The 13,670-nt window shown below is 36.7% G+C and overlaps 1 protein-coding gene across 4 annotated transcripts in view; it reads right to left on the reverse strand.

The window, feature by feature from the left end:
• Window positions 1–1,836: 1,836 nt before the first annotated feature.
• The window catches only part of LOC135182908 (neuronal acetylcholine receptor subunit alpha-7), a 38,084-nt gene continuing 26,250 nt past the window's right edge, over window positions 1,837–13,670 (reverse strand). For all 4 annotated transcript variants that reach the window (XM_064157498.1, XM_064157499.1, XM_064157501.1 and 1 more), the window contains 6 exons: window positions 11,693–11,772; window positions 10,373–10,540; window positions 9,841–10,035; window positions 8,446–8,532; window positions 7,951–8,060; window positions 1,837–5,931 (listed from right to left, as the gene is read on the reverse strand). In XM_064157498.1, coding sequence (XP_064013568.1) covers window positions 5,413–5,931; window positions 7,951–8,060; window positions 8,446–8,532; window positions 9,841–10,035; window positions 10,373–10,540; window positions 11,693–11,772 — 1,159 coding nt within the window. In that variant the 3' untranslated portion in view covers window positions 1,837–5,412. The remainder of the gene's footprint in view (window positions 5,932–7,950; window positions 8,061–8,445; window positions 8,533–9,840; window positions 10,036–10,372; window positions 10,541–11,692; window positions 11,773–13,670) is intronic.

Below are 13,670 nucleotides of genomic sequence, written 5' to 3' on the forward strand. Positions count from 1 at the left end.
TTTGTTTACATCTTTGAGTATGTTTTATTTCAACTGTCTCCGTGACTTCTGACCTCTAGAAAGATTTCTCTGCCTTTTACAAGCACTGAGGCACTGGGTTATATGATGGAGTGTTCAGATGAGAGGAAAACCTGTGTCGATATTATTCTCATGTGTGCATATTCCAAAGCAGCATTGTGTCATGTCATGACTGTTACACTTTTGTTGGGTTTTGGATTGGATTGTTGTTAAGGTAAAAATATGTATATAGTTCATATTATTTTTGAGTTTAAACTGTTATTCCTGTATAGCTTTATTACAGGGACAAGTCACTGCAGCTCTGAAAACTCAGTGATTTAGTAGTGCTGTCTTTACAGTGAAGGTATAGATGAGACACCAATGCTAGGTTTCAGAACTGAATGCTTTCATGTTCTGTTAATAAATTGCCATTTTGAATGTGGTCATTGGAGTATGAAAGATTGTTCTTTATTCTCTCTCTGTGCCATAATCTGCAAATTGCTTAGCAGCACAAGTAAATGTTGTTACATGAACACGAAGGGGTTTTTTTTAAGCAGCAGAAGCAATGTGAAAAAATAGAACAATGAAAGGCTTTCATTTGTGGTTTTAGTCCTGTTAGGATGCCATTTGATTGCCAGGATAAATTTGCAGTAACATGCAGATTCTGTTCACAAGCTTTTAAGATTTACTGATATCTTAATATCATTAGGTTAGCCTAAGCAATCAGTATTGTTGAAGAGAAAAGGTATTCTGATAGTTAGGATTAAAACTGGATGGCTTACTGTTAGTCTCAGTAGCCACAGGACCCAGTGCTCTGAAGGACATAGCCACTCACAGGGCCATGATGTTGCATCTGTTCGTGTATAAACTCCTAAAGCACAGCAGCTTTCTGGTGGCACACTGATCATTAACTTCATGCCTAGGAGTGGTAGCATACAACAGTCTGGTTTTAATCCCCATTTGCAGACAATTCAGGGATGGAGAAGGTGTGATGGCAGTTTTATACACAGTGCCAGGAGTGTGCTGAGCTAAACCTGTCTGTCCATGTTGAAGTATAACAGTAAATCTGAGATAGTATGTGCTACTTCTTAGCACTCCAGAAGAGAGGGCAGGCATGCTGGCTTGGCAGAGCATGAGCCTCACCTGAATATCTGACATTGCCACTTGCGACAGCAGGTTTCCAAAGACAGTCTGGATGCAGTAACCACTATATGTTTGTATGATTTGGTGTGTTAACCTTGACCACATTAGTCTTCATCAGCTGTTTCTTACAAGATTGTGGAAGCAACAACAAAATTAAGTCTTAAGTTCAGCAACCTTTTGATTTTTACTACTGGCACAGGCCCATCAGGATGTTGCACAGTTAGGATGCTGTCTCAGCATACAGGCAGTATAGCTCATCTGTCTCTAGAAAACTACACTGATGGGGTTTTTCCCCATCTAGGGGATATTTTGCCGATTAGATATTTTTTCATCAGTAGCCAACAAACAAAATTTTCTGTTGGCCAACCCAACAATTAATTCAGCTTAGCATGGAGTTGGTGTTTCTCTCTTATGTGTTAAACTTCCAGAAGTAAATGAATACTGGCAATGAGACCAGTTCAAAACATTTATATTTCAGTCCTACTCGGTTAACATTGATGAATTATGTAAGACTGAAGAAATACGTTTGGTGTGGGACGGGTTTGCTAGGAGGATATGAATGTATTTGTAATTATCAAAGACTCCTGTCATCCCAGACCAATATATCCAAAGGCATTTTTCTTCTATGGTCATTCATGTTTTCTACTGCTTGAGTTTGTTTTCATCTTAGCAAAATGAGAAAGAATCAAGAGTGTCTTGAGCTTAATCTTTTATTTGTACTGGACTGAAAAGGTATTGGATTACTTATATGACAATCATTACCTGACAGATGTAACGTCTCTTTGTAATGCCCCTTATGCAGTTTCTTAATGTAAAAAGTATTATAATGAACAGAAAGAAAATCTGAGACTTTGGTGTACCTTCTTCTCTTGTAGAAGAGAAGGTGAAAAGTTGAATTGTCACAGGTGAACTGAGATTACATCCTGCAGCTAGAGAGAGTGAAGAGAATTTAAAGAAACCTTTAAAAAAAGTCTTACATAGTATTTTCAATTTCTATATAAAATAATTTAGTATTTTAAATACCTTTTAAATAATTTATCTGTATTTAAAACTAACTTTTTAAAATTTTATGTTTGGAACTTTTTTTGGCATTAACACTTAAATAGTTTTTTTTAATATTAAAAAGTCTTTTCAATATTCAATACAATTCAATATAAAACCAGAAAAAGTAATATACATTGTTCACACATAGTATTTGTACATGACAGCTGAGCTCTAGAGTAAGCTTTTGAACTTGACAGATAATGTCATAGCTTAGATGTGGTGAACCACTTGCTTATCCTCTCTCTGGACTCTTAAGATTATAACAGATCCTTACCATCAATATGCAATCTTTAATATTATATACACATACTGTATACAGGATTTGATTTCCATCTTTATGCCCAGAATCGTAAATAAATACTTTTTTTCACAGCATTTAGATCAAAATACTGTTTAGCACATATACAAATATATTTAACACACACACACACAAAATTCGACAAGAAACATACCAGTTTTGCTCAGCTCAGTTATAGAAAACTTATGGATGCAAAATAGCATAACTGAGAAGTTGCCACTGTTGTATTGAAAATTTATAATAGCCTCATTACCAAATGTTTACAGGTTGTGTTAACAATAGGAAAATCAGGATTCACTTGTCCCCTCAGTGGATATTAATGAATTTAATCAATGATAAAGGCAGTAGTGTAGGCATGTTGCTGGTGTCTAACAGCTACTTTAACACCCAGTATTCACTGACAGTATTGCAAACTGTGACAGAATTACAAGTTTGGCAGGACTTCACAATATGCCAAATATCAATCTCCACTTTTGAAGCATAGGTGTGTCTGTCATTGATGAACTTATTGTCAAATTATAAATTGCTTTCTACATCCTTCTTTAGAGAACTCCTCTGTTTAGCAAGATAACTTCCACAGATGCTGAATATGGATGCTGGTGCTCCCATGCTTCCTATATTACGTGTGCCACATATTATGATTGCAAGAGTTGTGTCACATTGTACAAGGTTGTCCCCAAAAGTCTTTTTTTTTTTTTAATTTTTTTTTTAAATTCTTCTCCCAAGAGGACCCCAAAACTTTACAAAGACTAAATGGAGCACCCTGTGTAGCTACTTAGGGATACTTGCAGAAGGATCAACATTCTCATCAGGAAGCCTAGTCTAGAAACATTACTGAGAAGAAGCACATGCTACATGATATTAGGTACTCAGAAATGAAAAAACTTACATTTCAGGTTGTGAACTCAGAGTTTTCTATTCATATGCAATCTGCAAGCTAGAACCTATTTGCAGGAACTATTGCATAGGTAATTCTTAGGAATTGTTCCTGAAAACGTAACTTTGTTCACAAATAACTCTGAGACATGCTTTCAAGATGAGTTTTTAAGAAGAATCTGAATGCTTTGCTCACATCTTCCCAGTGTGAAATTCTGAATGAATCCTTGGGAAGACAGACTGCATGAACTGTAAGAAATATCCTGCCCTTCTTTCACTCCTCCTGCCCTTTTCTCTGGCTTGAAGGTGCTTGAGCAAGGTGTTTGTTCAGGTGATAGACTGTAGCTAAAGTGACTCAGCTTGGCTTACATGCCATTTCATTCTCTTGCTTTCAGGGTAGCAGACTCTGGAAAGGATACTGTTACCTAGGGAGAATAAAACTTTCATTCACTTTAGTTTTAGCCAGCTTAAGATATAAACCAGGAACTTGAGTTTATTTCACAGTAAAAAGACAGTACAACAGATGTCTATTTTTGTCTCTGAAGGCCTCGGCCAAAATGTTGGGATTCTGTAGGATAAAGACAGTAGTCAGTGCTGAAGTAATCCCCACGTGTTTTATCATTTATATCACTGGTCAGCAATACTGGTGTGTCAGCAAGAGACTCATTCTCAGCTGGTTTGTACACACAGAGTTTCAAGGTTTGGTATTCTCAGCTCAGCCATTTTACTTTAGACATTGAAGCCACATGAAACTAAGCATGTTTTGATGAAGAGTTTCAGAATCACAGCATGAAGTGATGAACTGAAATTTTGCCTTTGCAAACGTCTGTCTAGAGTTACAAGAATCTGTATTTAAGTCTTAACCTTTCCTTGGGCATATATGCAGTGTGTATATATAAATATATATTTATACACTTTATATCAGACCCACCGTAGTTTTATTATTCATTAGTGCCCTTTATATGATAAACTGGGCATAAAAGGTGCAGTTTTCTTGTAAAGATGTCTTATGATGACTCAACAGAAAGATGTCTATAAAAGGCTAAGCATACAACAGATCAAAGGTTTAATTTTTAGATTAAAACCTTGATCTCAGGATTTAATGGCTTCTTTTTGCTTGAGATTCTTCACTTATGCTTAAGCCTGTACAAGACAGTAATAAACTTTTTCCACATTAGAATCTGGTTAAAAAAGAAGAGACAAGTGTGTTTTTTTTTTAAACAAGTGAGACATCATAAATCTTTCACCACTTCTTTATAGTTTAAAAGGTCATTGCTTGAAAGGGTGTCCTTCTAGGAAGCAGGAAGAATAGTAAACACTGCAAAAATTACTGTGAAGCCTGTTTAAGAATTCAGGCCAAACTTCTAGGTCAAATCGAGAAAGACACAGAAGGACAAGTTACATGATGTATCATCTTAACTTTTAGGGTTCTGTTACCTCACACACATTCAGAATCTACAAAGTCGCACATGCTCTATGTAAATGCATGAAAGGAGTTAAAGTCTGACTGGTTATGAATGAGCTGGAAGGCTACATACCAGAGCTCAGTAAGATGCAGTAACTGAAAAGCACACTGTTTCTCCCTTTCCTGCTGGTTGAGCTTCCATCAACCTCAATGGAAGGTCTGAGGAATTTAATCCTCTCTTGGATGTGTTTATGATCACTCATTCAAATAGTTATGATGAGCCACCCTCTATCTTAATAACGGAGTCTGGAAGAAGGGACATTCCTGGCATTGCCTACCTGTTATTTAGTAATAGTTAGTTCAAAAATGTGTAGGAGATGGTGGTGCACCCTGCCATTCTGAAGGGACTTTGAGCCACTTTACATCTCCCACAGAGAAGTGCTCGGCAGAGCTGCACACAGGTAGCCCAGGGCAAAATCCGTGGCTTTCCTTCTGAAATTCTGTTGCTTTTCCATAAAGAGCTCAGAACCAGAGAGTGGGGCAAAAGAAAGCAGACAATGAGAAGCAATATACTCATTAAAAACAAGTAACCAAATGTAAAACACACTCTTATTTGCTACATATCATACTTCAGAGAATCAGATTGTAGTTAGGCAAAATCTTTAGAGACAGCCTCTACAAAGTTTGGAGCTGACATTAAAATACCAATAGTACAAATGATTGTGAAGATTGAAAAGGCCATCAAACAGAGCCTATCCACTACAGAAGCTGCGAATTTCCATTCATTGCAAACGGCTTCCTCTTCATCCTGATCTCTGAATCTGTTTGCAATGTACCTCACCTCTTCCAAGATCTTAGCCAAATCTGGGTCACCTTCAGAGGGGTGACCACTGTGCAGCAGATTTTCTTCATCTGTTGGTGAGCAGGTCATTCTTCCACAGATCACCCCTGAATCAGTGGTAGGTGTGCAGTGGACCCCTTCCAAACCCCTAAACCCAATGTACAGCATATTCCCATTACTGCATTGCTGTCCACTCACAGTGTTCATGTCCATACTTGACAGGCTACATCGTCGCTGTTTATGTTGACAGGCAGGACGCACCTTATCTTCCCCTGGTCTTTTCATCCTCAGAAACCAAGCACACCAGTTGAGAAGGATGATTCTTGTCTGAAATAAAATTGTTGAGAATAAGCATATCTTCAAAGCCACTATTTTTGGACACTTTGTATTTTTGCAGCCTGGGTAACCATCTAGTTCATGGTCTTTGCTTAGTCTGCACAGGACTTCTAGAAAGTGGAGATTCCCAGCTCCTCAATTTGCCAGTCATTGAGGGTGCTTTCTTATTCTAGGAGTGCTGCTGATTGCCTCAGGCTGACTAACACTGTTGGGAGTTGTGTTGTCCCCCACTTCTGATGGCGGTCTCTGTAGTGTTGATTTTTCTTACACTTGAACATCAATATTGCAGCCCTTTCCAATTTTGCTAGAAATGAGTCAAAAAATAACCACTTACCCAAGGAGAGTTACTTCTTAATAGTCTTAATAGTGCTGCTTTAGACTGTAGCAAATAAATTGCAATTCTTTCATTCATACTTGTGCTCTTACATTAAATTACATGACATTACTATTTGGAGTGGGCTGGCAAAACAGATGCTAGACTGGACTGTACCACCAAGCTTTACAGTGTTTAGACTCTGTTCTTGCACTGCTTTTGTAACAGATGATTGCAGACTTTAAAAAACAGATCTGGGTATAGCATGGAGAAAAGATGCAAAAATGACATGTGTTTTTTAAAATACTTTGCAAATTTAATCAGTGCATGTCATTTTATTGTTTTCCCCCTTGCCTTAATGTGGCCTTACAGAAAGCACAGGCAAGCCAGAGACTGTTCTGTTCAGATGCAAGCTTCTGCAATTTATTTCAATCACATTTTAAGAGCTCGTTCCAGTGTTACTTTCCAGAGCACTAATACAATATTATTGTGTCATACAATATGTAACTCTTACATTGTAATTTAATATTAGATTTGATCCATTTATTCTGACACTGGATTGCCACTCAAAGAAAGATATATCCAGGCAAATATCCCAACCAGAAACAGACTCTATTTACACTATCAGGCTTAACCAGGAGGTGAACTGAGTGCCTGATCCAAAAGCCATCATTACCCAAATAATTTGTCATGTACTTCCACTTCTCAGCACTAAAGCTCACTCCTCCCCCTCATGTACTCTGTTTTCTGTCCCCTTTAGATCATCAAAAATGCTCTAAAGGTTAGATATATATACACACACACATACCTTTTCTTCTCTTCATTGAAATTTGTTTTAAAGTCACTACCTTGGAAAAGGCCAGGGAATATCTCATTATCTCTTGCCCACGGGGCACTGCTATATGCACATTCTTTTTTGGCTAGTAAGGATAATAATAAAACGTTGCTCCAGAGAGAAGAAACAGAGAAAGGTCTTTCCATCTTCGTGATGCCTGATGCTGCCATGAGCTGGGTAAAGTTCAGAAGAGCTAGCTGGTAATGTTTCTTAATATTTAGTGTAATGTCTCTGTGAAAGCAGCTACTCTTAGAAGTACGTTATAAAGAAAGTCCTATGTGCTTAAAAAGTACTTCTACTTTTCTTTTTTCCCCCCACATTTTGTAACTGTTCTTGACCAGAGGTGTAAAGATGAGGATTTTCAGAGCAAGTCTCACTTCCACTTTAGCAGCCATCTTTTACAAATTATTTTTAGGCTGCTGATGTTTCTCTATGCACAACACGTAAATATGTAGGCAGCTGCATAGTTCCACCATTGAGCGTAGTGTATTTCTTGTATTCTCCATCAGTACCTTACACTTTCCTTCTGCCTGTTTCACTTCTGACATCTGCAATTTGTTTGAACATCACCTTCAATTATATATTAGGGTTTTAGCAAAATCCTGAGTTTCTTCTAGCTGTCATGAAGGAGATTCTGAATATAGAAGCAAGTTGAGGTACACTTTTTCTCTCTTGTTCCCACACACTCTTTAAGAAGCCAATCACACAAAACTTGCCTGGACATCTCATTTCTAATGGAATTACTTTTCAAAACAAAACATTAGCCAAAATTTATATGTTTATAATAGTAAGAAGTAAACATGGATCACTAGCTACTCTATCACACTCATCATCTGGATAATGAATGAAAATCCAACCTTACCCATTTAGGCATTTTCCCCCCATCTGGATCATGATGATGGTATTGTAGAACAATAACGGTGACAACAACAGAGAGACCAACAATAATCATAGTGCTGGCAAAATACTGAGCTGCAAAATAAACAGATAATTACACAAATGTATTTTGGTTGATGTTGCCTTGTAGCTCTTCTAAGGAGTGTTTATAAGCATGCATAGATAGAAGTAAGTTCTTTTTCCAGTGTAATGATGCATGTGCTTCTTCAGGTACTTGTGAAAGATGTCTCAAAAGCAGAAGTAGCCCTATCCAAAACTGACTCCAAAATACATATAGTTCAGAGCATGGAAGTTGTTTAGGGGATCACACACACCAGAGGCTCTCATCGATTGGCATCATCTTTCTGATTCAATCACATTAGGCCATTGTACATGTGCTAACTTCTCTTACTGCAGCCTTTCATGCTAAGTCACTGCACTTCATTTGATTAAGAGTGAATAAAAGTTACAATTAGCTTACCAATTAAGGGCACAGAATCAGATGTTGCTGGCATAATTTCAGCCACTAGTAACATGAAGACAGTGAGAGACAATAAAACTGTTATACCTGAAAGATAACCATGAAGTATGAAATCAGTTCAGTAGCTTGCAATTACAAGGCAGTAAGATCAGAAAATCAATCTGGAGTGATCTTTGCAAGATGCATTCCCAGTGTTAGCCTTGCACCAGCACAGTAGCGATACTTCTATCCTTTCTCATAGTATTTCAAGTTCTCAGTAGCAGTGCTGCCAAGCTAGTACCAATGTTTGCACCAACATATATTTTTAGATCCTTGTAACTGTTCAGCTTTTATCACCATTTGCTAATAAGTAAATCAAAGTAATTCTTGCTGCTTGCTTGCTTTAGAAAAACAGTCTGATTTAGAGTGTTTGAGCATATGACACGTTGATTAATTGGCATGGAATCTGCAAGTGGTGTAATGCATAATACTTCAGAAAAACAGATTTGCTGTCTTAGGCAGACTTTTATACCTTTTCATAACAACTGCTGAGTTCTGCATGTGGCTATGTCTAAGCAATCTCGACTATTCAGTTTTGGATTTTGAGTTCTGTTGCTCAGTGATGAGTTCCCCTCTTTCTGGAACAAGGTTTAACACTTTTCTCAGCACCAGTCTTAAACAATAAGGAGCCACTGTCAGGTGAAAAAAATTAGGAACAAAGAATTCATCATAAACTATTGGGGAAGATCCTTGATTTGGGAGACTACTACTCAATTAACCCATGTTCTCAAGAAAGGCAGTTTTGTTTGTATTTTGTAACAGCTTATGTTTGCTGAGTAGAAGCCAGCGTATTTGCAGTTTTGTATCGGGTAAAAGTTTCATTACATATTCAACTCCCATCTTAAGGATCAAGTACTTAACCTTGTCAGATTTGTTTCATGAGCCAATACTTCAATTAAAATTTTCTGTAAAAATTAGAATAGCAATAGCTAGAATCAATCATTTTGAGGCTTAGGCATTTAATACAACTCAGTATTAAAAGGAAATATAAAGGAGAATCCAATTTTAAAGTGTGCAAATGCTTATATGTAAATGTAAGCTTTACTCGGTAAAACCAGGCTTCTTTTCAGCAAATAAACATCAAAAAAATAAACCCTGTTTCTTAAGGAAGTTATGAATTGTCATGCTTCTGCTTTGGTTGGCTCAACTTCTCCATTTCACAACTTCATTGTACCCTAAGGTGACTCCAGGGTTAAACATCACACAATTTCAGCATTTAAAGAGTAAAAATAGCTCCTTAGCCACAAATAGGACACATAAGCAATTCCTACTTGCCTACTAAGATTGTGTAAAAAACTTTAAAAGGACAACTTCTTTCATTTTGGTTGTATTTACAATACTGCATTAAGGATTTACCTAGTGAGATCTTTTCTCCTGAGTCTGCTGGAAGCAGGAAAACTAACAAAGCAAGTGACGATATCAGTACACAAGGAATAAGAAGATTGAGTCCATAATAGAGAGTCCTACGTCTCATAGTTACTGTGAATGTTACATCTGGGTATGGTTCTTTGCAACATTCGTAAAAGCTCTCAGTTCTCTTCCCAGGAACTCCTGTGTAGGAGGGAAGATGAAGAAAACCAGAAATTAATGTGAATGAACTGTATAGCATGTAGAGAATATTTTTTTAAAGGATGTATGTAGCTTTACTTCTTTACATTTAATTCCCATTCAACTCATTTTTACCAGATAAAAGATGCTTAATGAATTCAAGTAGCAATTTTATCATTAACTTTTTAAGTTGATTTTCTTCTCACAACTCTTATTAGAATTTCAAACATCACTGGCTAGGTCATTTATTAATTTAATTTCTGTCTTCATGTCCCAGTCATCATTTCATCCATTTCAGTGGCTGCAAGTACACAGTGTAATTAAGAATCTAGAAGCTTACCTACTAGATCCCACTCTCCGTTTGAAATATAGCCAGATATATCTGCTTCTTGCATCTGTAAGTCCAAGGACCAGCCTCCATACGTCCAGGAGCCAAACTTGAGGTTACACTTCTGAACGTCAAATGGAAACCAGCGCACATCAATGTAGCATGAGCTTTTAAATATACCTAGATTGGATTTAAAATGAGAATTCTTACTTTAACACCTTGTTTCGCATAGTTTCATGTACCAGAAGTATTTCATGTTTCTTTAGCAGAACTGGTTCTACATTTTTTCCTCTTTTTAGCAGAAGTCCGTCACAGAAAAGGGAATGAGCCACATCGTTAATGTATTAATGATAGAAAGTGTTTTTAAATTGTGTTTTCATTTTGGCATATAGTGGCAGAATATTTAGAAAAGAACTCATCTTTCCAGATACTGTATTTCAGAAAGAAATTCAACAGAATATGCAGTCTCTTTCTCCCATTTCTTTTATTGAATAAAATAAATCCTTAAAGATTATTTGCTCTCTTACTAGATTTACATGCTCTTGATTTATTCAGGAAAGCTGGCATCTTATTTTTCACTTGTTGAGTCAGGCCCTGTTATTTAGCAGCATTCAGAATTGAATTGAAAAAGCCCCATCAGATGGAATATCTTAAATCAAAAGAAAACAGGCAATCTCCTGAAATCCTCTGGGGGTGTTCGATGGAAAAGCTAATTTGTCTGGAAAGCACTTGGCTCTATTGCAGTAGTTTCTAAAATTCAGATCCTAGGAAGAGTTAATTTTAAGAATTATGCTAACTGAATTTGGGGTTAGGAGCAGTACTCCACTGCTATGCATCCAGAATCAGTGATTGTTTCTGATACGAAATAAATATTTGATTTATTCAAATACTTTCTTTCCATACTAAAAATTGGTTTGATGAAGCATCCAGTGACTCATTTGAAAGAGAAGATACATTGAAGATGTTACTAAGTAACTTGTAAAATTATTAGTAGAAGAAACAGCTAAACTAATGAATTATTTTAATTAAGATGCATTGTCATGTCTTTAACAATATATTTTTATATTAAGAGCTTTTATTTTTTATCTGTATACTTCTACACTTCTGAAATAGTGCATTATGACAGCAGAATTTACATAATTGCAATTAAAAATGTATCTTGTATGGTGGCTTTCATGCAAAAGTGTGAACCACATAATTCATAATGAATCTAGGCTTAATCAGATTAATCTAGTTAGATAAAGTATCAAGACAACTGATGTCAAATTTGAAATCACACCATATACGTAAGCAGTCTCAGTTAACAAAATTCATGACATAGAAAGAGCCTACCTGGTGGCAGATATTGGCAATGTCCTGAAGAATTGACTAGAACATTAGTGTGAAATGTAGCATCAAATCTTTCATCAGCACTAGATCAGGGAAGAAACAAAATGGATTATATATGGCTAAAGAATATCTGGAATGAATCTGTTTTTCATGAAAGGATTATTTCTCCCCAAAAGCTTGACAGCTTTTCTTTTCCCAACAGCTTTCTGTGGCTGCAGAGTAACTGGCCTGATACTACTGGATTTGTTCCCAATTAACAACTGCAAGTGAAGGTGAGCCACCTCATCCTTGCTACTCAGCTACCCCTCTACATTCATTGCCGTGCCTTGGCTCTGTTGATTTTCATTTGGAAAGTTGATTCCCACTTTGAGAAAAACAACAACTCTCAAACATCCATACATAAGAATCTGTCCTCTTCTTGTTTATATTACCAGCAGTTAATGAATACTGAGGAGATGAATATTCTAGAGTGTCATCCTTCCCCCTTGCTTGGGTGAACGTTACTACTACATGTCATATATAAGAATGTTTAGAGCGGCTTCAGCCTATTAGAGGTGTCAGTGTAGTGGTGCTGACCAGAACTGCCTGCTGGGCCCTTCCTGTAAAGAATTGTAATGTTGCCTAGAGAGTTGGCAGCTACCACCAAACATTAGATCTGATGCTATAACCTAGAAATTTACCAGACATTAAAATGTCAAGAATTTATACATGGGAAGCAACCTATTTTCAGATATTTATATGATGAAATAAAGGCTTTTTTCTATAAGAAGTTTATAGAAACTTATGCTGACTTAAATCACTTTATGAAAGACATTTAGATTACTTAGCACTGCAATGGATATGTACTTAAATAGTTTTGTGTCCTATTTCACAGTTCCCATTTACTACTGCAGGTTATTACAGCACGATATTACAGATCTATACATTGTTTAAAATTCTATATCTAGGTACTCAGGCAATTGCCATAGCTATTGAAATTGGTGCCTAGATTAAATTGCACAGAATGTACTGGGACAATACTAGCAGGTATCTTTGCATCTCAAAATTATTGCAGGAGCTGCCACGTGGTGTTTGCATCCGATGGCTGTTGGCCTTGGTTATAGACAGAAGCTCCTTTCTTGGGCTTTCATTTGTGCAAAGAGTAAGCAAAATGGGACATAAGCTGCTGTACTTCGTTATATTGTTTGTGGTTTCCAGTCACCTTGCAGGGATTGCTGACACACAGGGCATATCTAGTGCCAGCTGCTCCTCGGCAGCTTGGAGGAGGTCACACAAGCCCCAGGGTCTGGCTTCTTGCTGCAATTTGTGCATTTCTTGGTATAAAAATCTATGCTGTCTCTAGGTTGATTTAAACATGACAAGTGTCTTATGTCTCTTTGCCTGTATGTAGCTTAGTATCTCATAATTTTCTAATCACCTTCTAAAACATAATCAGAAATTACAGTAAGAATCTGAAATGGGGAGAAAGCAAAATATTCATAATTCTAGCTGAAAGTAAAGAATAATAAATGATGTATTTCTCCAGCAGAAAAACCTTTATTGAGTTGCTCTTTTTTAAAAAGAGCAATTTAATATCTGATATATTCTGATGCAAATTTTGTGTATCAGAAGCTAAAACAAAGCAATAATTATTTAGTCATTGTTACTTTGCATTTTATTTTCTCCTGATGTATTTCAAGAAATGACATTTTAAAAATATCTGGACTGGGCTGTGAAATATGCAAATAATTACTTGCCTTTCTGGAGTTGTACTTTTTCCTATTGTGATCAAAACCTTCCAATGTTGAAAATTTTAGCAACTATTTATTAATTGAACTCTGAAGACAGGCAGAAAAGTCCTGCATATTCTGTATGTAGCATGAAAGGATTCTAGCACTGAGGGGGAAAGAGCAATTCAATTCAAAGGCAGCTAAGTTAATGTAGGCCACTCCAGCTTCACAGCTAATGGCTGGATTATCTGTTGCTGCTTCTCCAAAAGTTG

This window comes from Pogoniulus pusillus, chromosome 17 (assembly GCF_015220805.1).
Source record: "Pogoniulus pusillus isolate bPogPus1 chromosome 17, bPogPus1.pri, whole genome shotgun sequence".
Taxonomy (NCBI): Eukaryota; Metazoa; Chordata; class Aves; order Piciformes; family Lybiidae; genus Pogoniulus; species Pogoniulus pusillus.